Source organism: Zophobas morio, unplaced genomic scaffold, assembly GCF_036711695.1.
Source record: "Zophobas morio isolate AGI-343-1 ecotype UQ-CSIRO unplaced genomic scaffold, CSIRO_AGI_Zmor_V1 ptg000030l, whole genome shotgun sequence".
Taxonomy (NCBI): domain Eukaryota; kingdom Metazoa; phylum Arthropoda; class Insecta; order Coleoptera; family Tenebrionidae; genus Zophobas; species Zophobas morio.
The window spans coordinates 15248816-15275133 of NW_026972135.1; the positions used below are offsets into that span (position 1 = coordinate 15248816).

The 26318-nt window shown below is 33.6% G+C and overlaps 1 protein-coding gene across 2 annotated transcripts; it reads left to right on the forward strand.

The window, feature by feature from the left end:
* The first annotated feature begins 121 nt into the window (after positions 1-121).
* LOC135138689 (putative fatty acyl-CoA reductase CG5065) lies at positions 122-26318 on the forward strand. Of its 2 annotated transcripts, none has more exons than XM_064068669.1 (9): positions 122-223; positions 17491-17733; positions 17785-18036; positions 18091-18236; positions 18286-18395; positions 18514-18706; positions 25458-25836; positions 25937-26055; positions 26108-26318. In XM_064068669.1, the coding sequence occupies exons 2-9, from the start codon at positions 17521-17523 to the stop codon at positions 26205-26207; spliced, it is 1512 nt and encodes a 503-aa protein (XP_063924739.1). In that variant the 5' UTR covers positions 122-223; positions 17491-17520; the 3' UTR covers positions 26208-26318. The 2 variants fall into 2 exon arrangements, with proteins under 2 accessions (XP_063924739.1, XP_063924740.1); XM_064068670.1 differs by lacking the exon at positions 122-223 and adding an exon at positions 17406-17424.

The following is a 26318-nucleotide window of genomic DNA, read 5'->3' on the forward strand; positions in this document are numbered from 1 at the left end:
TTGCAAAAAGGAATACCTACTTAAAAATATTAATAAATAATAATGTCAAGTGTGGGGGAACTCCCCTCTCCAAAACTGTACGATTGAACGAAAACGTGACCAGCGTTAGTTTTATGTCAGCGAGGGTTCTAGAGAGAGTGTTCATTGATAAATGCGGCAAGTTTGAAAGAAAAAAAGTTTCGTGATTTTTTGGGGGCTAACAACAACTACCCTTAATATAACTGTAAGTAAACGAAATTTATAGTGTAAGGAACATGAAAAGATTGTAAACTATAAACACACATTTCTAGTGTTCCATATCTTTTCACTTTTGCAACATTACCAAATCTTGTTAATTTTATGTAAGAACAACATTGTTATGTATGAAATAGTTGATTCAATTAGCAACAAAGAGATACTCATGTTATCCAGTGAAAGTTTTGTCTCGACAATTAAGAGTTGGTTTTTCTTCTAAGTGGTTTTGGATGAAGAATTAATTCTTCAGTAGTGGAGGTAATGATGCGGTAATACGAGAGTAGGTCGTGACATGTTTTCGAACTCGATATTTAAAGAATGTTGCAAGGTTGATTTAAAAAGAAATTTCAAATATGAATAAGTCATTGGATTAAAATGGGGAAATTTATGAAAGTCATATTTTCTAATATAGCACAATTAATTAGTCAGTCTTGTTTCATGACGGTAGTCGTATTAAAACCAGTACTGTAACTGGAGGAGAAATATTATTTTAATGTTATTTTAGAACTAGTTTTAAATATTGTTATATAATTTCTCTCCAATGTAGCTGAAATTTGTTTGTTACCTACATAATTAGTTTTTGTAAACAACAATGACTTAAAAAAATGTTTGAGACTGGCGCTGGACCAAGGTGAAACTGACGTTATAAAAATATCCACCAATAAATAATTAACGTCATAGAAACATTAAACGTCACTTTTTGATGAAAATAATTAAAATCAGTTTAGAGGACAGCTGGTACTAATGTTAAGACTTTCAAGAATTTGTTATTTTGCTTACGAAAACAAGAAGAGTTTGTTCAGAAATATTTCTAAAGACATTCATTGCATTTTATATACTTTACATTCAAATTGATTAGTCAAATACATTGATGGTAATTCTCGAATTTCTTTTACTTAATTTCTGAGCATTAGCTAAAGAACTACTAAGCGAGTCCATGACGTCATCTCCAAAATCTACAATAATACATATTCTTTAATTTTATAATTAATATGAGATACTCGTTCACTTGTGATGCATGAATTAAGTTTTTAGAATTACTTAGGTATACAGGCTAGCTCAAAAAAATTTTAATGAATGAAGCAATTGATTGTACTAATTCAATCAAGAACGACTCACTTCATTTTTCCGAAAATTTCAGAATACAGTACTGTTATTATTAGTGTTATAATATATCTAGCAAAAATGTCGATGACGTCGTCACAAAATTTTGTACTAAACTTCGACTAGTTTTTGTGCCTGTTTTTCCTGGCACAGTTGGAGTTTTAATTTATTTACCTTATTTTCATCAATGTGCGTATACATATACAAAAACAGCCTCTTTTGTGGTATCGTTATGACTATAATTCTCTGTGAACGCAGCTGCTTTGTATATATTATTGTGTTTAAATGTAAATTTTGTGATAATTAGCAAAAATAATGAAAACCCATTAAAGAAACAAAGCTTCCGTCAAATAATGAGTAGGTAGAACTTGCAGAAAAGAATTTTTAGGCCACAAGATAACTTCCGTAATTAAAATTCCTTCGGGTGAAATATTGACCTTTTCGTGCTTATTTAATACAATTACATTTGCAAGGAAGTGTAAGTCTAGACTATGTCAAATATGCATGACAAACGAAAATGTATTTTGCATTTAAAACACTAATTTAAATTTTAGCTTGCACTGGTGTATTTTTCATATGAACTTTATTAATGTTACTTTGTATGTATATTTTTTTAATTTTCCACTTCCTGTGCCATATTGGTTTACTCGTTTATAATCTCGTCATAGCCTTAAGTAGACTAAAAATCACAAGGAAACCGTAGCAAAAATTTCTGTGGTTTTAAATTGAAAGATTTTAAACCATTTTTCTCTAAAATTATTTTAGATTAAAAGTAAAAAGTTTCGTTGAATTACAAAATTATTTGAACTACCTCATTTAATGAAAAAATTCGCTAATTTTAGGTTAGTTTTCGAGAAAATAAGCAATATAGATATGGATCAATTTGGACACACATTCTCGAAGGAATTGTAACTAGTCGAAAGTGAGCTATGACTTGCATTTTGTGCAAATTTATTCTAAAAATTTTCTATTCCTATTTTCTTCAAGAACCTAGTTTTATCTATACCATCTCAGTCTTTACACCTTTGATACCTCATACTACAGGGTTTTTTCGCAAAGTCGAACAAGTCCGAAAAACCTACTTTGTATCATTAAAAATGTGAAAGCAACATTAAATCTTATCCAACCTTTTTAGACTCTAGAAAATTTTGTATCAGCTCAGAATGTTAGAAAAGCATAAGAGAACTGTCAGATTTTCGACGAAAAATTTTTACCTCTTAGTGCTTTCAGCCATTCCGACTCGTTAATAAACACTTTTTATTTCCCTAGAGTTAAATTCGGATTATTCCACAATATTACCGATTTTGTTTTATCAGCAAAAATGTAAATTAATCGTGTTAGAAGAAACAAAGATAGAGGTCAATTTTCCTTTGTTTTTCTTTCGTTTTGATTCTCGAATGCATTTTTCTCTAATGATCTTTCCCTTCATTCCACCTGATATGTTATTAACAAATCCTCAAGTTGGCATTTGATTTTCGGCTGTTTTCTCCGACGTAAGACAAGTCACTTAAAATTCGAAATTAAGTATGTCTAGGCAATACAAATTTCTCATCTAGATTTTACTTTTTTAGTTGTTTATATTGCATACTAGACATTCCTCTAAATTTTTTGCTGGCGTTAAAATTAAAAAAACTGCTTGCATTTGCACCTCTATTCTAAACGTGTTCAATAATTGTAGCCATCATTTCCCTTTAAAGTTTAAAGTGTCGTTAAATCTCTTTAGCACAGATGCGTTGAACGCACTGAAGCAGTTCCATTCAGACCTACTGTTTCTAATTTTGCAATACTTTCTCGTATGATGTTAAAATTGCGTGCAGTCTACATTAGAGCAGCTTTTATTTCATTTTTCCTCATCACTAATTAGCTTTTGGGGTCACTTGCAACGCACTTTCTTGAAATTATATAATAACCAGTAAACAAATTTTTCAATTAATTATTATTGCTTGAAATATAAGAATAGGTTCCACTTCCTTGATAAAATCGGAATGTTTAGTATAAAATAACGTGTTAAAACAGGTTGGGGTGACGGCGGTAAATTTTTTAACTTCCCCTTATAAACGTACACCCTTAAAGGAACTTTGACAAGATCTCGGGTATCAAAATATCTGAGACTAATTGAAAAGGGAAACATATTGTAGCTGTTGGATTAGAAACAGAAGATAATCGGTTTATCTAAGCAGATGAAAGCGAGTAGTGTGCATTATAAAGGTACCGCGTCAATTCGTCGCACGACAACTGGTCGCAGTCACAATTCATCGCAACACAATTCGTCGCAAGTACAACCGGTCGCATGCGATAATTGATCGCAGGCGAAAAATGATAGCGTTTAACCGTTTATAGAGAAAATAAGTAATTGTTATGAATGAGGAAAATAAAATAAAGTGCTGTATTCTCAAAAATTTCATTATTTCTAAAAAAGTGTCAAAATAACACACGAGTTCCATAAAAACAGTAACTATTAGGCTCATTTCCGACTAAACCAAAGTGAAAAAAAGTGAAAATATTGTAAAATATTTTTTTTAATGCTGACACATATTTCGTCGGTATGCTACTGTAATGTTCATTTGGATTATTCGTCTTATTAATTAGACACTCAAGTAAGTGATTCATGCTTTTTTTTTCTCACAAGTTTAAAGTTTGTCAATTAAACGAGTGAAAAAAATAGCTTTCAAAATGTGTTACACACGTCATTTTTTTAACATACAAAATGGCTTTAAAATTATTACAACTGTCAAATTAAAAATTTATAGATTTATCATAATCAATGAAATAGTGAAAAAACTCTCGTTACAGTTTTAAGTGAAAAAGTATTATTTTCATTACGTTTGATAGTTTAAAAACTTAAATATTCATTTTTTTTTAAATTTGGTGCAAAGAAATTTGAATTTATATATTAACAATTAATCTTGGAGTTTACTGCATTCTTTGCAGACAATTTTTTGGTCACTACAAATTAGTTCTGGATTATCTTTAATCCATGATAAAACCAAAGATGTATTTTCATTCAGAACTTTTTTAAACGCTCACACTGTTAATGAGGCGCTTGTAGAAACGAAAGAATGAATAATTTATCTCATTCCCTTTGCTAAGTACCTACATACCAATCTCCACTTTTACGCCATTTGTGTAAACAAGATCGTAAAAAGATTAGTTTTGACCATGGAGCAAAGAATATACTCATACTGGAGGAAGTGCCAGACTTAAAATGATGGTTTCGAGCCAAACCGGTAAAGTGTCATAAATAGTACCCCTCATTACCCAGATAATATTGCCGATGACAGTGACAGTTTTTTTTTTGAAGCGGCTCATGGAATAAAAATTGTTGAATACAACAACGCACATAACAGATTTATATTATACAGAGTTAGTCACGAGAAAATTATTTCTAAAAATTATTTTTACGCAACGCAAAATACTAATGCCCCGTACCACTTGATACTATCACAATTTAAAATGAAATGCTTAATCCATGATTGCTTTGACTTTGGCAGTGTCCGTTTGACGTTAGTTAATTTTTAACATTTTTCTTCATCGTTTACTCAAGGGATTAAAATAAGCTGCATATGGATACTCTATATGTACTATTAGTTCATAAATTTTATTGTTTGATGATATGTATAAAGACAAGAATAGACAATAGAGGCAATTCTGTATCAAAATGTGTTAAAATTTAAAGGTTGTTAAAAATACGATTTTTTAAATAATTGTATAATAAATCTAGTTAAGAACAATAAACACTTTTTTTTATGTTGAGTAATGAAGCTAGTTCCTATAATATAATAGGTAAAATAAGCAACGACATAAATAGTAACAATCTCTTAAAAAAAAAACCAAAATGACAATTTATTAATAAAAAATCTTATGTAACAAGGTGTTTACGCTCGTAGTTTTTAATTTTTAAAGTGGAACTACAAACTTCGTCACTTATCTATATTCGAATTGTTTTTAATTCGATATTTACACCTTACCTAATTGGTAAATTTATTGCAACTTAAAATTCAGAATACAAAATAAGAAAAAGAAAATACTTCCCGATGAATTTTACATTGCGATTAATTGACGCTACAATAAATTTACGTGCGATCAATTGTCGCGCGATCAATTGTTTGCGACCAGTTGTCGTAAATTGCTGTTATTATGCTTACGAAAACAAGAAGAGTTTGATCATAAAAGACATTCATTGCATTTTATATATGTAGTTTACAGTCAAGTTGATTACTCAAATGCATTAATGGCCATTTTCCAATTTCTTTTACCTATTTTCTGAGAGTAAGCGAATCCATTGGGCGACTTGCCACTTTCATGTTTTCTCGGCGTTTCATGACAGCTAGAATACGAAAAAAGTGATCTCCCGTTTCCGTCTGTCTGTCTATCTGGCAGACTGTGTCGATTTTTATTAGGCATGTAACTTCCTATAATTAACCCACCACCAATGCCAAGACGTCATCTCCAAAATTTACAATAATACATATTTTTCAAATTTATAAATAATATGAGATACTCGTTCACTTGTAAGTTTTTAGAATTATTTATACAGGGTAGCTCAAAAAATTTTTGAGTGAAGCAATTTAGTGTACTAATTTAATCAAGAACGACTCACTTAATTTTTCCGAAAATTTGAGAATACAGTACTGTTATTATTAGTGTTATAATTAGACAGCGGATTTCTGTCGGGCTAGACAAGGCCAAACTCGGTACGGCTCGTACGGGATGGGAATTCATTGCAGTTATATACCGACTGCACTTCGTTTATTTGAGATTAGAATAACGCTGCTTCGTTGCACTCTGCTGTTAATTCCAGTTCTCATTTACTTAGCCGTTTGATTAATAAATCGTTAATTGTATTTATGGAATCAAGTGACAATTAAATTCAGTGATTACCTATCACCCGCTACTGAGTCCCGGCGATGCGGCGCGTCCCCACCTATAATCGTGACGTAGCCCGACAGAAATCCGCTGTCTAGTTATAATACATCTAGCAAATATGTTGATGACGTGATCACAAAATTTTTAATAAATTTCTACCAGTTTTTGTACTTGTTTTTGCTGGCATACTTTGAGTTTTAATTTATTAATTTTAATAAAATGTGCAAAATTATTGCGTATACATATATAAAAAGCAGCCTCTTTTATGGTACCGTTATGACTATAATTCTCTGTGAAAGCAGCTATTTTGTGTTACTGTGTTTAAATGTAAATTTTGTGATAATTAGCAACAATAATGAAAAGTCATTAAAGAAAGAATACTTCCTTCGAATAATGAGTAGAACTTGCAGAAACGAATTTTTAGGCCAGTCGATAACTTCCTTAATTAAAATTCCTTCGGGTGTAATATTGACCTTTTCGTCCTTATATCTAACACAATTGCGAGGAAGTGTAAGTCTGGGCTATGTCAAATATGCATAACAAACGAAAATGTATTTTGCATTTAAAACACTAATTTAAATTTTAGCTTGCATTGGTGTATTTTTCATACGAACTTTATTAATGTTACTTTGTATGTATATTTTTTTAATTTTCCACTTCCTGTGCCATATTGGTTAACCCGTTTATAGCCTTAAGTAGACTAAAAATAATAAGAAAGTCGTAATAAACATTTATGTGGTTTTAAATTGAAAGATTTTGAACCATTTTTCTCTAAAATTATTTTAGATATATAAAAGTAAAAAGTTTCGTTGAATTACAAAATTATTTCAACTACCTTATTTAATGAAAAATTTCGCTAAGTATACGTTAGTTTTCGAGAAAAGCTTGAAAAAATGCATAATACTTACAGTGGAAAATAAGTAATATACATATGGATCAATTTGGACGCACATTGTCGTGGGAATTTTAACTACTCGAAAGTGAGCTTTAATGACTCGCATTTTGTGCAAATTCACTCTACATATTTTCTTGTTTTGTTTTCTTCAAGAACCTATTGTGCGTTCCACAAATCTATCTATACCATTTCAGTCTTTGATAGCTTATACTACAGAAAATTCTGTATCAGCTCAGAATGTCAGAAAAGTATGACAACTGTCAGATTTTCAACCACAAATTTTGTACCTGTTAGCACTTCGCCCAGCCAATCCTACTCGTTAATGGACAGTTTTTATTTTCCTTTGTATAATTTTGGGTTTGTTTCAATCCCACAGAACACTTCAAACTTTTTTGTACTATCATGGCCCAAAAAATGGAAACACCTAACCTGTTCATGACATCGATTTTTATTTAATTTTTCTATTGTAAGTGCAATTTCTTTGTCACGTTGATGTTAAAAGACGTCAGGAAATCAGAGACGTTCATTCTAAAGCAGACACAAACTAAATTTAACAAATACAATTGAAAAATTAAATAAAAATCGATGACATGAGCGAGTTAGGTGTATCCATTTTTTTGGTCGGGATAGTACGTGCATTTCAATAACACCCTGTATTTGTCTTCTATATTTACCTCAGGAGTTTCTTTCATCGTTTTTGAGTACATCCTTCTCTAACGATTTTTCCCTTCATTTCCACCTACTGCGTTATTAACAAATCCTCAAGTTGGCTATTTTCGTTGACGTAAGACAAGTCACTTAAAACTCGAAATTAAATACACTGCCCGGCAAAAAAAAACCGGCCACCCTGAAAAATTTCGCAAAACCACTTTAAAAATTATTAATTCAACTAATGATCGTTGTTTTATAAAAAAACCATTGCCTATTGACACATAATGTACAAATTAGCAAAAAAAAGAGGACAAATAAACGCAGAATTAAATTTAATTTAACAAAATAACAGAAAAAGACCCAGTACGATTTTTTTTAATTAAAACAATAAAGGAAACTGTTGTTGTAAACAATGTTTTTTATCATTTGATTATAAGTTTGGCAGTAAATAAACGTTTTCACGCGAAAACTCGTCAACTCTTACAGACGTCTCTCAAATTGTCGCTTTGTTTCTGTTATTTTGTTAAATTAAATTTAATTCTGCGTTTATTTGTCTTCTTTTTTTTGCTAATTTATGCATCATGTGTCAATAATGAATGGTTCTTTAATAAAATAGCGATCACTAGTTAAAGGAATAATTTTTAAAATTTGGTTTTGCGAAATTTTTCAGGGTGGCCGGTTTTTATTACCGGTCAGTGTATTTTTAGGCAACAAAAATTCCTCGTCTAGATTTTACTTTTTTCGTTGTTTATATTGCATACTAGACATTCCTCTAAATTTTTAGCTGGCGTTAAAATTAGAAAAACTGCTTACATTTTGGACCTCTATGCTAAATGTCTTCAATAATTGTAGCCGTCATTTACCTTTAAAGTTTCTTTAGCACAGATGCGTTGAACGCACTGAAGCAGTTACATTCAGACCTACTGTTTGTAATTTTGCAATACTTTCTCGTCTGACATTAAAATTGCGTGCAGTCGACATTAGCGCAGCTTTTATTTCTTTTTTTCTCATCACTAATTTAGCTTTTGGGGTCACTGCTAACGCACTCCCGTCAAATTATATAATAACCTGTAAAAATTTTTTTCAATTAATTATTCGTATTGCTTGAAATAATATAAGAATAGTTTTCACTTCCTTGATAAAAACGAAATGTTTAGTGTAAAATATCGCTACCAACGTGATAAAACAGGTTGGCGTGGCAGCGGTGAATTTTTTAACTTCCCCTTATAAACTTCCCTACTAAAAGGAACTTTGACAAGATCTCTGGGTATTAAAATATCTGAGACTAATTGAAGAGGAAATATATTGTATCTGTTGGTTTAGAAACAGAAGATAATGGGTTTAGAACCGAACAGTCCAGGCGAACAGATGCAGATTCTTCAAAAATTTATAAAAGTATATTTAATAACCTAATAATAAGTTAAAATAAATACATATACTCGTATGTGTAATCTGCTAAAGTACAGGTAAAGAAGCATACTATACTTATGGTTCAACAGTTTTTCCATAAATTTTGTGATGGCGTCACTGACATTTTGACAAGGACACATACAGGTGTCTTTCTTATCTGATACAACCCCTGTAACTTTTTATTTTTAAAGACAAACCAATAGCTCTTTATGCAGATTTATATTATTTTAAAATACCTGTTTGATGGCAAGCACACTCTATTATTATTATTTATTCAAATTAAGGGAAACCAAAGCGCTTGGAAATTTAATATAGGGGTTGGCATGGCAAATAATACCATACTATACTCGGACCATACGTTTTGGTTACTTGAATTTTTAATAGATTCAGACACCATCTCACAAAATAAGAAATATGGATATTTTGTTAACAGAAATGTTTCAAGACCGTTGGCTGGAAAATAGGGGCCAATTAAGATGGCCTTCAAGGTCGCTTGATTTGCACCTCATTGATTATGTCTGTTGGAGTTTCATAACAGATAATGTTTACTTAGATAAATGAAGACATAAAGATCTCTTGAAACAACTCAATTCATAGACGTGCGGAAATGTGTATTGAAAATGGAAACATTTTTGAAAATTTGTTGTGAGAAATACTTGCATGTACTCTGGTTGTTGTATAAGTAATTCTAAATGAAACGCTAGGAGTCATGAAACGACGAAAAACATGAAAGCAGCCATTCGTCAGATGGCTCTTTCATGTTTCTTACGCTCGGTAAGTAAAAATATTGGAGCAGAACAAATGTTTGAAAACACGAAGACACAAAAATTATGTACATTAAAAATCTAATTACAACTGAGAGAAGAATTAGAAGAAAACTTCTGAAAGGGTCAAAACAGAGGATTTGGGATGAAAAAGAAGATATGGAGTAGGCAATAATTGGAAAAGGCAATTAATAAAGAATTATTAGTAGTAGTTTAAAAAAAAAAGGATATCTCTAAAAGTACGACGCTAGAATATCAGGCTGGTTTCAGAAAAACAAGAAGTACGATTTATCAAATTTTTATTGTGAAAGAATATTCCAGCGTAAGTGCTATTTATCGATTTTAGTAAAACGTGTGACTCTATAAAGAGAGCCTTCGTAGTAACACTGAGTGAGTTAAAAGTATCACCAACTCGCAAAATTGATTAAGATGACTTTAGTGGCTGCTAGAAGCAAAGTCAAAATAAGAGGAGTCTCTCTGGAAAATTTTGACATTAATACTGGTGTCGACAGGGAGAGGTCTTATCCACCCTTCTATCCAAATCAGTGCTAGAGGAAAGTTATTAGAGATCGGCAATTGAGAACCTGATATGTAGATCAGGTCCCATACTATATACTATACTCAGTTGACATACACCCTGCAAATGTTAAATGACTCGATTATGGCAATAATCCCTGCGGTTGAAACAGCCCGCCGCAGGCGCCCATCTGGGCGCACTCCGTTGTCAATCCTAGATTTGGGACGAGAGAAGCAGGGCCGTATTTACGGGAAAACTGAATCTATGCAATTTTACCAATCTTCTGGAGGAATCGTCTCAACTTTAGCTCTCATTAATTCTAAACTTTTGGAGAACTTTCAGGGTGATCATTACACTTTCCAATTTCCCAATTTCCCGTTTCAGTTGGCTCCAAATTAATTCAATGGGATTAAACATACAAAAGTAAGGTGGTAACCTCAAAATTTGAAAAACATGACTTTTGGCCAGCTCATCTACCGCATGTTTTGGAAAAATTGTATTTAGAAACGACTCCTAAAAGATCTTTTCTCGTTTTAGCCAATTCCGGAATATCGATGTTTTTATTTCTAACAAAACGAACAATGTCAGCTTTTTTTGACGAATTTGGAATGTTTTCCGCTAGTCGCGAATGTGAGAGGAAAAGTTCATGATAGTCGGCGTTACAGTCTTTAATATTTTTTGCAGAAATTAAAAGTCCATTTTTCGACGATCCATTTGCACCACTCATATGCAAAATAATCACGTTCATGACGCATTTTCCTCTACTATCACTTAGACCTTTAATTTTTATATCGTGCATGTCGAACCACATCTCATCTAAATAAACAATATTTTTGTTACCCTCACGAAATTCTGCAATTTTATTTAAACATTCAGTTTTCCAGCGAACGATCCGCTCAGACTCCATGATGTATTGTGGACGGTTAAGTCTTCGAAACCAAAAGCCCAAAAGAGTTAAAAATGAATATTTGCTAGATGATGATCAACCACAATGTTAAGAAACTGCCATTACAATGCAATAAGTTTTGCTTACCGAAATTGAGTAATTTTGTAAGGAATTTCAATGTCATCATTTCCCAACTCTGTAAGAACACAACTAGCAGTGCGGACAAAATTTTTCGCGAAAGATTGGTAAATTTTGGATATAACAGCTTCTTTCTGGCTCTTTGTTGTTCTTGAAAATTCACCCTGCCGTTGTGCATTTTTTTCTAAATGCCGGTTCCTAATCACAGGTTTTATGGTGTTACTACACATATGTAAAAGAGTTGATGTTCGCTGGATCGGCGTTTTACAATTTTTTTTTTGTGAACACAATTGTAATCCCGGGCCTGTGCAAGCATCCGTCTGCTCTCTACCTGAAAACTTGTTTATCGCAGGGTACTATGGCTCGTTAGACGAGGTATAACATTTTTTTGGGTTTTTGTATGAAAAAATGATATTAATATAGATGTATCATACATAAAACTGCAGCTTTTTTCATATTCTAGACCGCAGAGACCAGTTCAATCAATTAAAAAAATATAGCTGAGAAATATCGTAAAAAGAGCACCATTGTATATTTTCTTTTCAAGTTTTTTGAGTCATAACCATCATAGAATCGCTTGAAAATTCGCACATGAACAAAGCATCGCTTTTTATAGGCCACAGAGTCATTAAATGTTTGTTAGTGGTACAATTTGTTTAAATAATAATGTGTTTATTAAAATCAAAATATAGCACAAATTAATGCAAAATACGTCGAATAATTTTAACAGGAATATCAGAGGAAAATTAATGATATATTGCTTAGCAGAGTTTTTAACAAAAATTAACAATTATTGAAAAAATGGGTATCAATTCGACAGAATTTGAGCCGTTAGTTCAGTACTTTGCCGATAGGAGCGCCACTAAAATTTACGGAAGCGACTTTCCAGGTATCATAAAACCCTTATCGCCGGGTCTATTCTACCATAAGCTGATTGTTAGCGTTCTCGGCTGATTTTTCTAATTTATGCCAAGCAACTCAGTTTTATAACAAGCCGCCAGGACCGGCCATAGTAATCTATTGTTAAGAAAGTTAACTTTTACGCAATGAGGTACTATCATAAAACCGAATTAAAACTGGGGCAATATAATATTTTGACTCTACTCAGGATTCTGAATTCAATACACATTATTACAAAAAATTCGTTGCAATATTATTGTTATAATATTATTCTTTTATTTAAATGTACAAAATCAACAAAATTACAGATTCAGATAATATTTTCTATCTGTCAACACCAACACTTTTTTCCCCAGCCCACTCTTCTCTTTTAATTAAAACTAAGTTGCGTTACAAATTCCCCCTCTAAACAACACAGACGGCCCTCTGGTGTTGTTTAGGATGAAACATTCTTTTTAGGACGACCCCTCTTCCGTTTTGGTATTAAGGGCGTTAATATATCACTTCTAGTCCCTTCAACAAACGGGCTGAGGTCCGCGGCGTGATAGCGTCCAATTCTTTCTGGAGGATTTGTACAGCTTCCTAACTCGTAGGTTGTAGGAGAAGCAATTCGCAAGATCATATATGGACATCCCTTTTTGGGGCAAGCTTTGAAGAGAATCCACTTTTGGAGCTACTGAGAGTATGAGATTTCAGGAGAACCTTGTCACCCTTCTTGAATACAGCTGGTTGTTGTCTGGAATCTAAGCGGGTTTTCTGGACATCTTGTTTCTTGCAATTTCTATCCATTGCTTCAGACAGAGTAGTAGCTAGGTTCTTTAAGTAAGGAGTTATTCTTGGTATGAAATTTTCTGGCATCAATCACTTTGCGTAGATCATAAGGAGCTCGTATCTCCCTACCAAATGTGAGAAACGAAGAACTATATCCCGTAGAGTCGCAACATGTAGAGTTTATGGCGAATCGAATGCTGCTCAGGTGATGATCCCATTCTGAGTGGTGATCTTGAACCAAAATGGCTAACTGAGTCTTCAATTCGCGGTTCTTCCGTTCAACAGGGTTACTCTCTGCATGATACAAAGGAATGAACGGAGTTGTGATACCAAAACAATAAGTAATTTGCTGCATTACATCACTGATAAATTGTACGCCGTTATCAGAAATCATTTTCCTCGGAGTTCCAAACCGCAGGAAAATTTCTTCGATGAGAATTTTTGCACAAGATTCAGAGTCAGCTTTTACTAATGGGAAAAGTTCTACCCATTTTGAAGCAACATCCTCAATTATTAGGATCCATCGATTCCCCCTGGGAGTTGCCGGTAGAGGGCCAAATAGATCTACAGCCACAGCTTCGAATCTCTGGGAAGGGGCTGGGGTTTGAAGTAGGCCCGCAGGTTGACGATTCTCTGGTTCGTTCAGTGGGTACGGTGGTACGGAGATTGGTACAGCATTTTGTGTGTTAATTCGACGCGTAGCAAACGTAGTTTCTCCCCCTTGTTCGAAGATGGTGCTATTCTTCTGAAGTAGGGTGTTTATTTCATCTTTTGCCGTGTCTTCTCCTGGAGATTTATATGGGAAAAAGCTGTCAACTGCTCATGTCCAGAGTTATAAACCACTTAAATAAGATCAAAGAACTACTAAATTAAGACTACTTACCTAAAATAATCCTAGGGCTGCGAAACATGGACAATGAATAAGAACACAGAAGAGATGTTACGAAGATAAGAGTGGAAAATGATTAGGAGAATAGTGGGATGGAAAAAAACCGAAAAGGAACATAAAGAAATAAAGAAATTTATAAGACGTATCAAGAACTCAAAATTATTGGCTGAATCAAGGAGATTGCAGTGACTTGATATGATTGATAACAATCTGGCAATTTGAAAATTACAACTTTGTTAAGGCCAGTCCCCACGTTTTCTCAGCGGAATTTTCGCTCTATTTTCAAAATGTAATATCTCCGTTATTAACAGATCTATAGTTTTCAAATTTTAAATATATGTTGTCCATAACTTTCTTTATATAACGCAAGGGCAATTTTGTTAAAAACAGCTTGTGATCATATTATTTTTTTAATTTTAGTGAAATTTTTGCATAACGTATTTTTAAAAATCAATATCTCAATTATTAAATAAAATTTCAGAACACGGTTTCCAACACTGTTTTCAGCTTACAAAACTCCAGAAATCATACGAGACATATCGTCGATTTTATTTTTTAGAAACGATACACAGTTAAAAAAAGCGTATATCATGGAAGTTGCTAACTTTTATTTTTACTATATCTCAGTCCCAACAAATAAAGTCAAAAATCGACCTCGTAGAATTTCTCAAGTTTTGCAAGCTGAAAACAGTGGTGACAACCCCGTTCCAAAATTTCCATAAATAACTGAAATATTGATTTTTAAAACTACGTTATGCAAAAATTTCACTAAAATTAAAAAAATAATATGATCACAAGCTGTTTTTAACAAAATTGCCCTTGCGTTATATAAAGAAAGTTATGGACAACATATATTTAAAATTTGAAAACTATAGATCTGTTAATAACGGAGATATTACATTTTGAAAATAGAGCGAAAATTCCGCTGAGAAAACGTGGGGACTGGCCTTAAATGTATCGACATTTTTGTAGTTAAAGGTTTTATTAACCTTTTCGCTGCGGACCTATTATTTCCTTTGCAACACTCCTGTGCGGGGTTTATTTTGGCTAAAACGTATTAGTACGTACGAACCACTGGTACAGTTTCTCGCACGTACTTCTACGTATACAGTAGCTGAGAATGTCAAACTCCGCACTTTTATATACGTGCACAGCACTATACACAATATTTTCTAAGCGAGAATCCATGCAAACAGGGTAAGAATTGTTCAATCATTCACTGTAAATTTTTTTTTTATTTTGATGGTCATAAGAAGGTGGCATTTTTATCAAAATAGAACTTTATTGAAATTTAGTTCTTACAATAAAAAAAATAAACAAAAAAAAAAACTCTATCAGTCTGCAAAAAATAAAAATAACATTTAATTTAGAAACATTCAAAAATTCAAAAATTCTTTTTGGTGTGATACACTTCAAAACATGGAATTAGGCATAATGCTTTGGCCACAGTCTTCGGAAATTTTACCTGGTTCTTCAAATTCTTCATCAGAAACATCAAGTTCATCCTCTGATTCGATTGTGGAATATAATTCTTTTAGGCAAGCTACTTCTTCGTTTGACAGTCCGACATAGTCTGACATTTTGCTAACTTACAACTGAATAAAACAATATAACTGCATCGTGTTTGGGCTCAAAATAAAGCTAAAATAATGCTTTTTTACGTCATGCGCATTCTAGTGTCGTACGTACAAGTACGGAAGCAGAGTGAGTTTGTGAATCCAGGAACGTATATGTATATATACGCGAAACGCACACAGTTTAGTTTGAGTATATGTTAGTAGTCAAAATGGAGCATTTACGTTTACTGAAGTATTGTGAAATACTTACAGCAGGTTTGTTGGTTTCACTAAGTGTTTGAAAAGTACTACATTTGTTAGTGCTCAGAATCATAATTTTCCTGTTTTAAACAAGATGCAAGATATTTTTTCAACATAAACAATAAGCAAGAAATAAAAAATGTTGTTTGACTCGTTATTTTCTATGTACAGGTGAGGTATAACTTGCTTACTAATTAGTAGGTCGAATAGAACTATCAATTTCAAGTGCAAAGCTAAGGATGTTTCCTTGTGAATGGCGCGTTAGTTATATTGTAAGATTCCATTGCCATTTCAGGGTTTCTCAATACATCAAGATTAATAATTATTATAATTAAGTTTTCGCGACCTCAGTGGAAAAGTAATTTCTCAATAACTGTTACACTGTAATTTTTTTCCGACTACCTTAGACTTTTATTAAGTTTAATGTATCACCTCAACACGGATTTATATATAAGGTGTGAAGTTTTTCTGTTAGTGCTTGTAGAAATTTAGCCAGTGTCCCATCTGGATTTATCCAAATCATCAGTTCAGCAGATAGGCTTTTTCGCTTAATAGTCGAACATTTGTAAAAGTATTTTTTATTATCTTTTTCCACATACTTTCATAACAGATTTTTCAGAAGTTTCGCCAAATTCTTTGATACTAATTTGATGAAATATTTTTTCAAGTTGTTTTAAATTCAGTTACAAATTTGTGTGGATTCACATTTTAGGCTTGGGTTTTGCGCGTACTTTGACTTTCAATCGTTTGATTTTAATGTTAACGTTATTAGATTTACAAAATCGCAACTTTATCTCAGACAAACAATGCATTTTAGACAAGACTGTAGTATCACTCACTTGTTTTGGATGAGTGCATTTGTTATGTAAAGGTGAAGGACTTATTCTCTCAGTTGTTTTTTTTATTCGTATTTAAGTAATGATCAACAGCCGAGGCCAGTTTTTTTTTGTTGGTGTTATTATACAGGTGTTTCGGAAAGTGTGGACCGAGGCTTGGACATTACTTCTTTGGTTAACACCCAAGAAAAAAGTTCAGAGAGACTGCTTTATCCTGGAATTTGTCGATCTGGTTGTTTGCATCTTTTTTCTTCGTTCCATGGACTAACATATTCTTAATCAAACAGTCACTGAATTGGAAATATAATTATGACGTTTGACTAGTTTCACCAGTTGTATTATTTTTCTTTTGTTCTTTTTTATATTTTACATTTACATGCTTCATTCCGCATAAACAGTGGTATAGTACCATAAACACGCGTTTAATGAAAGTATTTATAAATTGCACAGCATAAGAATTGCGAAAACCGTATTAGTTATAAAACAGTAATAAGTAGCAATTATAAAAACATCCATTGCGACAGAACTGTTGTTGTCAGTAATTTTTTCTCGGTAAGTTACGAACACATTGCGTCAAACTTGAGACAACATAAAAACATAAAAATTTCCAAACTATAGACATAAATAAGGTATCGTCTGGCATAGCAAACAATGCAATTATTAGATCAAAAAACACTAATTGCATTAGTTACCTTGGATCCTTGATCGCTGACGATGGAAACATATTTCTTTGAACTTATAATATAGTATGCTTATAGTCCACATTTTATTACCTCGAGCGCGTCATTCGCTTCACATTCTTTTATTTTCAGAACGCACTTACGTCGGTAGAATTCCCCACAATGGCAACTGAAGACATCGATCAAAATCGTGACAGGGTCGCGGAAATTTTTCAAAATAGGACGCTTCTAGTCACCGGTGGGACAGGTTTTGTGGGGAAAGTCCTCATCGAGAAGACCCTGCGGGTCCACGATGTTAAAAAAATATATGTTCTGGTTAGAATGAAAAAAGGGAAGAGCGTTGTGGAACGATTCCAGCAAGTCTTCAATGATCCGGTGAGTACCAGATGGGTCAATAATTTCGATACCCAACTTCAAGTTTTTTAGCTTTTCGATCTGGTGAAGAAGACCAAGGGCAAAGATATCTTAAACAAAGTGTGTTTTATTCGTGGAGATGTGGGTGAGGCGGATTTGGGTTTGTCGGATGAAGATCGCCAAATTCTGATTGAAGAAACGGAATTCATTTTTCACTGTGCTGCCACTATTAGGTTTGATGAACCATTGAAAACGGCGGTTTTGCTTAACGTCAGAGGGACCAAGCTCATGGTGCAGTTGGCCAAAGAATGCAAGAAGCTACAGGTGAAAATGGGGATTTATTTTTTCGGTGTTTTACTTTACTGTTTGTAATGACAGGTGTTTTCACATCTCTCTACATCGTATTGCCATTTAAATGAACGAGTGTTGTATGAGAAAGCTTATCCTCCACCGACTGATCCTGATAATCTTATTAGAACATGTGAACTTATGAGTGATGAGATGATTGAGGCTCTAGTCCCAAAGTCAGTATAATTCTATGGGTTTTATAATAGATAACTGTTATGGTTTTAGGCTTTTGAAAAATATGCCCAATACATATGCATTTACCAAATCCTTAGGTGAAGCAATAGTCACCGAACAAATGGAAAACATACCTGCTATTATTCTGAGACCATCTATAGGTAAAATTTATATTTTCAGTTTTACTAAGATTGTAGACTTCACTTTAACCAAAAGTATTGTCCTTACAAAGGATAATTCTTATTAAATGCTTTTTCAGTTTTTGTTTTTTGTTTCCAGTCATGCCAATTTGGAGAGAACCCATTCCTGGCTGGACTGACAATTTTAACGGCCCAATGGGTCTGTTGATTGCTGGTGGTAAAGGTGTACTTAGAACCATGTACTGTAGGGCAGATGTCTACGCTGATTACGTACCAGTAGATATTGTAGCCAATGCGATGCTAGCAAGCATTCTCGATTACGTCCTATACAAGTAAGTCGACTTTATTAACCGCTTCTTACGCACTTTCACTTGTCTGGCACTCTTAGACAAGAAATGGGCACGATTAACCCATCTCATTATATAATTTGTCAAAACTATGCGTTCGTGTTAAAAATCTAGCTGACTTTCTCTTCTACATGGAATTTGTTAACCAGTGCACTCTAGCGTTAAAACAAAAAGTTGGGTGAGGTAACGAAATTACTGGGTTAACCCACACGTAGTAGGTTAAACCTCCAAAATTTCGAAATTATAAATGTCCACTATTCCTATTATTACTATTAAATTTCATTTTCAGAAGATGATGAATGAACGGCGCTATCAGTAATATGTAGTAATATTTGCGTAATTGTACTTTCTATTTACACGTGAGTTCAAGGTATTACTGAATGCTTTGTACTTTGTATGCAACTGCACTTTTATTGCACAACTACGACCAAGTGATCTTGAAGAATTTTAAATTATGCAAAAGAAACAACTGTACTGTATATTAAAATTACAAACATAAAGAATAGAATTGCTTATATGAATCTAATTTTTTATTTATTACTGACAAACACGAGAGCTAAAGATGTGATTGTAACCTTGGTCTAAACATATTCCGGACACTCACTTCTCGGAAAGGAGAAAGATTGTTTTGTTACATAAAAGTCAGGATAGATTCATGAAAAATTATCAAATCCATGACAAAAATACAATACAAAAAAATCTGTTTCATCTTCCATTCAAGAAAAAAAAAATGTAAAAACTATTTGTGTCCAGGTTGAGAAATGTATCTTAGGTTACCTAAGGAAATCACAGCTACTACAAATTTGCGGCTCTTTAAAAATAACCACTAAATATTAAAGTAGCCCAAGAGCTATTTTTTTATTTCTTGCCTTAGATTTAGATATTTAGTGAAAGCCGCCCCTGAACGAAACAACGGCCGGTTGAGCTACAGTGGACACGTTATTTACCACCCATAAACCTTTTCTATTATAAACAACTTAACTTTGACACAATGGGATAATTTTATAATGGCCATATAACCTTATAGCTCTTGGGCTACTTTAGTTATTTATGTATTAAGGGCATAATCAGGGAGATTGTGGCACGAGGGAATGTTTAAAGCCCGACGAAGGAGGGCTTTTAATTTCCTGAGTGCCACAATCGACAATTATGCACGTGGTACATACAACGTTTTATTCTATTTTAGTTTATAAACTATTTTTAACGAAATATTGAGTATTTTCGGCAAGACTGTGTGAATTGTGCCGATGCGAATTTTAATACATAGCTGGCTATTATTTTGATGTTGTTATGGATACCACGTTGATTATTTGATAATTCGTTTTTCAAAATGTAAATTAAAGAAGCGGAAAACGTTTATTCAAACGAAAGTTTAGAAGAATTTGAAGTCGGTCAGGTAATGATTTGATAAAATATTGTTTTTCCAACTTAAGAAAAACGTTGAATATCGAAGCGTGTTTGAATAATTAATTGATTAGAGTAAATGAACAATCAATTGTTGCTTAGCAATTTTTGACAGATTTGTGCTAAAAAGGTCAATTTAAGCCCGCATTTGGGTGCTTATAAATAAGATTATGGTTCTAAAATAGAATAATACTCTATTTAATTAGAAAGTGCTCATATACAGTGAATGAATTTTCGGTTTGATGTGTGTTTTTCTATAGATATTCTCTTTTTACAATGATGATTTCCATACAATTGTACTTGTCTCTAGAAATGCAATTAATATTATTATTATTATCTGTGGTAATATGTTTGAATTAATAGTATAGCGGGTCATAATTGCCGCATAAAACGTGCACAACTAGGAAATGTGTGCCGTTTACAGCAATCGGTTCTCAGCGAATTACTTGCAGTAACTGACTTGACTTAGTTTCAATTATGATAAAATTATTCGTAAACTTATGAGTTTTTAATTACCTATTTGATTTTATGACACAACTTGATCCATTACGAATACAACTTTTTCGTTTAGTTTGGTGCTTCCAGTTTACGTAATTCTTATAATTAGTGGTTTATGGTTTTACATTGTTTTCCATATATCCTTTCTTATTTACTTAGTTTCTCTCCATGCTTTCGTTTCTACAATTATTTAATGATGTTCAAAGTTTTTCGACGTTTCATGACCCCAAGGGTACAAAAAATAGGACTGCGGTTTCCGTTTGTCTGTCTGGCTGTCGGCTGTCTGTCGCCTGTCTGTCGTCTGTCCGTATCCGTCTTCTGTCCGTGTCTATTTTCTGACAATCCCCACCAATAGTGTGAAGACTCCACCTCAAAACATTTGCATAGCAAATGTTATTTAAATTTTAGTAAATAACAAAAAAATGATCGAAAAAGCCCTATATAAAATGTGCAACATTATTATTAGTATTAGTTGTTTGTTTGTTTTTTACCAAGAATAAAATTTGTCAATGCGGTTCTTAAATAGGTTTTACAGACGTTACAATTTCATCCAATACTTTATTCCAATCTAATACGGATAACATAAAACGATGTTAGTATCTTTGACCTTCTTCTCCCAGATTCAAAATTTTAAAACAGTATTAAATCTCCTCTTTTCTTTTTATCTATGAGTGGAAGAAGTTTCATTATAATCAAACGATTCCTAACTAGGTCTTCTCGAACCGCACCTTTTTGTGTACCTTCGCTGTACATTCTCATGAGTTTATATATCGTGCACTTTGTATCAAAGTTTTGCAAAATAAAACATATTAGGCTTTGAAAAGCTTTTAATAATATATACATACGGCTGTTTGCTTTTTACTTCCCGAGCGTAAGCTAAGGAAGTAAATCGAGTCCGTCGCACAAACGGCCACTTTTATATTTTCTCGTTTCATAACCCCTAGAATACGAAAAAGTAATCTCCTGTTTCCGTCTGTCTGTCTGTCTGTCTGTCTATCTGTATGGTGTCTGTATCCATTTCTATTAGACACGTTATCTCCGAAACTGCATCTGTATGTATATTAGAAATATCATGTAGATGGTTAAATGCTAACCACAATTTTGGTAATCATCTTCAACGACAATTTGATGACGTCATTTCAAAGAATTCTATGTTTACTTGATTTAAGTATTATACAACAATATAGTCCTATAAGTGTGGTCTTCGCATTGAGTTTTTCCTTAATCGTGCAAAAATATAATGCACGGTATAATAACACATTACGATTAGCATAAGGCGTTCCGGTCGTGGTCTAGTGGGTACGAGTCAAGAATGTAGACCGGACGTCGTGCGTTCGCTTCCAAACTTGGCCTTTAGTTTTTTTCTTTTTTTTTCTCTTTTTCTCTCGCATTGTGTTGTCTATGTTTATGACGTCATAACAAATTTTTTATTGGTGAAATTACCCCACTTTCTCGAAAAGCTGAGAACACGCCTCTCTTTATTTAAAAATGTAAATCCTTTTCGGGGCCCCCAAATGTCATTTTTCAGAATGTGAAACCTTCTCGGTGGTTCCAACTGTCTTCTTTTTATGTGAAACCTTCTCAGGGGTCCCAATTGTCTTATTTTACAAAAGGTGAAACCTTCTCTGGGGCCCCAACTGTTTTTTTAAAAATGTAAAATCTTCTCGGGGGCGCCATATGTCTTTATTAAAAATGTAAAACCTTCTCGGGGGTCCCAAATGTATTTTTAAGGATGTAAAACCTTCTCGGAGGTCCCAATCGAAGTTTTTTAAAATGTCAAACCTTCTCCGGTATGCTAAATGTTTTTTTTTTAGAATTTGAAACCTCCTCGGGGGGGCCAACTGTCTTTTTTGAAAATGTAAAATCTTCTTAGGACCCCAAATATCTTTTTTTTTTAATGTGAAATCTTCTCGGGGTGCCATATGTTTTTATTAAAAATGTAAAATCTTCTCGGAGGCCCCGAATGTCTTTTTTTTAATATGAAACCTTCTCGGGGGCCCCAAGTGTCTTTTTTAAAAATGTGAAACCTTCTCAAGGCTCCCGACTGTATTATTTTAAAAATGTGAAACCTTCTCGGGGCCCTCAACTGTTTTTTCAAAAATGTGAACCCTTCTCGGGGGCGCCATATGTCTTTATTAAAAATGTAAAATCTTCTCGGGGACCCCAAATGTCTTTTTTTATTATGAAACCGTCTCGGGGCTCCCAAGTGTCTTTTTTAAAAATGTGAAACCTTCTCAGGGGTCCCGACTGTCTTATTTTAAAAATATGAAACCTTCTCGGGGCCCCCAACTGTGTTTTCAAAAATGTGAAACCTTCTCGGGGGCGCCATATGTCCTTATTAAAAATGTAAAATCTTCTCGGGGCCCCCAAATGTCTTTTTTTAAAAATGTGAAACCTTCTCAGGGGTCCCGACTGTCTTATTTTAAAAATGTAAAAGCTTCTCGGGCGTACCAAATGTATTTTTTGAAAATGTGAAACCTTCTCGGGAGGCCCAACTGTTTTTTTTTTAAATGTAAAATCTTCTCGGGAACCCCAAATATCTTTTTTCTAGTGTGAAACCTTTGGGTCCCAACTGTCTTTTTTAAAAATGTAAAACCTTCTCGGGGGCGTCAAACGTCATTTTTAACAATGTGAAATCTTCTCGAGGGTCCCAACTGTCTTATTTTAAGAATGTGAAACCTTCTCGGGGGCCCCAAATGCCTTTTTTTTTTAAGAATGTGAAACCTCGGAGTTTCCAATTGTCTTTTTAAAAAATGTAAAACTTTCTCGGGGGGCCCCAGCTGTCTTTTTTAAAAATGTAAAATCTTCTCGGGGACCTCAAATATCTTTTTTCTAGTGTGAAACCTTCGGGTCCCAACTGTCTTTTTTAAATATGTAAAACCTTCTCGGGGGCCCCAAATGTCTTTTTTAAAAATGTGAAACCTTCCCAGGGGTCCCGACTGTCTTATTTTAAAAATGTAAAACCTTCTCGGGCGTACCAAATGTATTTTTTGAAAATGTGGAACCTTCTCGGAGTTTCCAATTGTCTTTTTAAAAAATGTAAAACCTTCCCAGGGGGCCCACCTGTCTTTTTTAAAAATGTAAAATCTTCTCGGGGACCCCAAATATCTTTTTTCTAGTGTAAAACTTTCGGGTCCCAACTGTCTTTTTTAAAAATGTAAAACCTTCTCGGGGGCGCCAAACGTCATTTTTAACAATGTGAAATCTTCTCGAGGTTCCCAACTGTCTTATTTTAAGAATGTGAAACCTTCTCGGGGGCACCAAATGCCTTTTATTTTTAAGAATGTGAAACCTTCTCGGGGGTCCAAAATATCTTTTTTCTAGTGTGAAACCTTCGGGTCTCGACTGTCGTTTTTAAAAATGTAAAACCTCGGGGGTGCCAAACGTCTTTTTTAAAAATGTGAAATCTTTTCGGGTGTCCCAACTGTCTTATTTTAAGAATGTGAAACCTTCTCGGGGGTACCAACTGTCCTTTTTTAATGGAGGCGAAACCTTCTCAGGAGCCCCAGCGTCTTTTTTTAAGAATATTAGATCTTCTCGGGGCTCCTAACTGTCTTTTTCAAGAAGGTGCAACCTTATTTTTTCTATTAAACTATGACTAGTATCTTTTATATTGGTTTTACTCCATAGAGCAGTATTTGGTGGACTGCACTTCAGACGCGATGGAAGTTCTGTCGAAATAACTTTCGAAAAATTTTTTAACCTGCTTTAGTGTGTGATTAGCCCATAACAAATTTTTATGAATCACAATACCTAATTCATTGTGACCTCGTAAACTTTCTCCCTGAATTTGATAACTTGCTTCCGGGTTTGTCTTGAACATGTATCACTACGCGTTTCTTACGGTTAAGTGGAATTACCCATGTTTCACTCCGTCCATAAACTGTGTTGAGATCATTTTGTAAAACCTGTGCACTGAAAGTAGTGTTACATAATTTGATGTCATCTGTATACACTGCACAAGTTGAAACGTTAATAGATTCGGGTAGATCGCCCGTATACAGCAGAAACAGTTTAGGACCGTGAGGACCCCACTGAACATCATTAACGTCACTCAACCTTTGTCCAACTATGCCGGAAAATTTTCTCTTATTAAGAAATCATTCTATCCATGCAAGCAATGTTCCATTAATACCATATGATTTTATGGCACTTTGTCTAATGCCTTAGAAAAATCTTAATACAAAAGTATTGATGCTTTTGAACTTATGACCAGTCATTTTGGGCGAGACAACTGCCCGTAGTAAATTCACAGACGGAAACCAGAGACCTATTTTACCGTACCTACTATAGGGGTCATAAAACTTCGAGAAAACGTGAAAACAGCGAGTCGTCCGATGGACTCGATTCTTGGCCCACGCTCCGGAAGTAGAAATATAAGTTTGGGAATGAAATTTTATGGTTTGTTGGACAGTGACACTGATTTTTTATCATAGAATAATTATAGAGGAAAACTGGTTTTATTTTTCTAGATTCAGTTCTTTTTTTTTGTTTTATTTTTTGATAGTAATTTAATGTTTACGAGTGTGTGAGTGATGCATAATGAATGAAACAATTGTTAATGCAAATCGGAAGTGTTTCCACTTTGTTATTTAGTAGGAAAAAAAATGCAAATTAGCACTTTATTTCGTAACTTAATCATCACAGTTACATTCTTTTGCAATGGTTAACAGTAAAAATGTTAACAATAAAACTGTAGCAATGCGTAAACACTTTCACCCAAATGGCTGCATCCAAACAGGAACTAGTATGACAACATTACTGTTGACAATTTAATTATCATCAACCATTTTTTGTTTCAACCTTTATTTTAAGCTATATCTCTTTTTTACAGAGGCGAACGAAGATTCTACAATATTACCAGCTCTGCGGAATACAAAATAACATTTGATGAACTAATTACTCATGGGAGACAAACTGTGTACAATAAAGTACCTTTTAATGGAGTTTTTTGGTATCCAGGTGGAACCATGACACAGTCTCGTCTAGAACACAATTTGCGCTTCTTTTTCTATCAGTGGCTGCCAGCCGTTTTTGTTGACATTCTTTTAGTGATCCTGGGATATCCACCGGTACTGAAACGAGTCCAAAGGCGCATCCTTAAAGGCTACGATGTTTTTGAGTATTACACGACAAAACAGTGGGATTTCAATAACGATGTGTCGATGGAGGCGAGGAAATTATTAACACAGAGGGAAAGAGAACTTTACAAGGTATAATACAATAGTCGGACATATGTGCACAATTGTTGAAGTGCCATTTAAGTCCGAATCAGATGTGAAAATATACTTCACTTGCCTGTTCATATTTTAGGTGGACGGAGACGGCATACAATACGAACAGTATTTTTATGATACTGTTCACGCTGCTCGATTATACTTGTTAAATGAACCTGATGAAACTATACCAGCAGCTAAAAGACACATGACAAGGTAAGCAATTTATTAAACATGTAGTGTAATTTTAAAGTTTTATTCATTTCAGGATGTATTATGCTGACCTTTTTTTTAAATATCTGTTAAGGATAATTTTCATGTGTTTACTTTACAAATACGTATTGTTACCGGTAATTAGTAGTTTTTAGCACTCAGTGAAACATATTTGGCTATTCATTACTAATTATTGTAATTGTTTGTATATATAGTGTAGTGTTAGGGTGCATTTGTAAAATAAATTTTTGTACTTCCGACCCGCA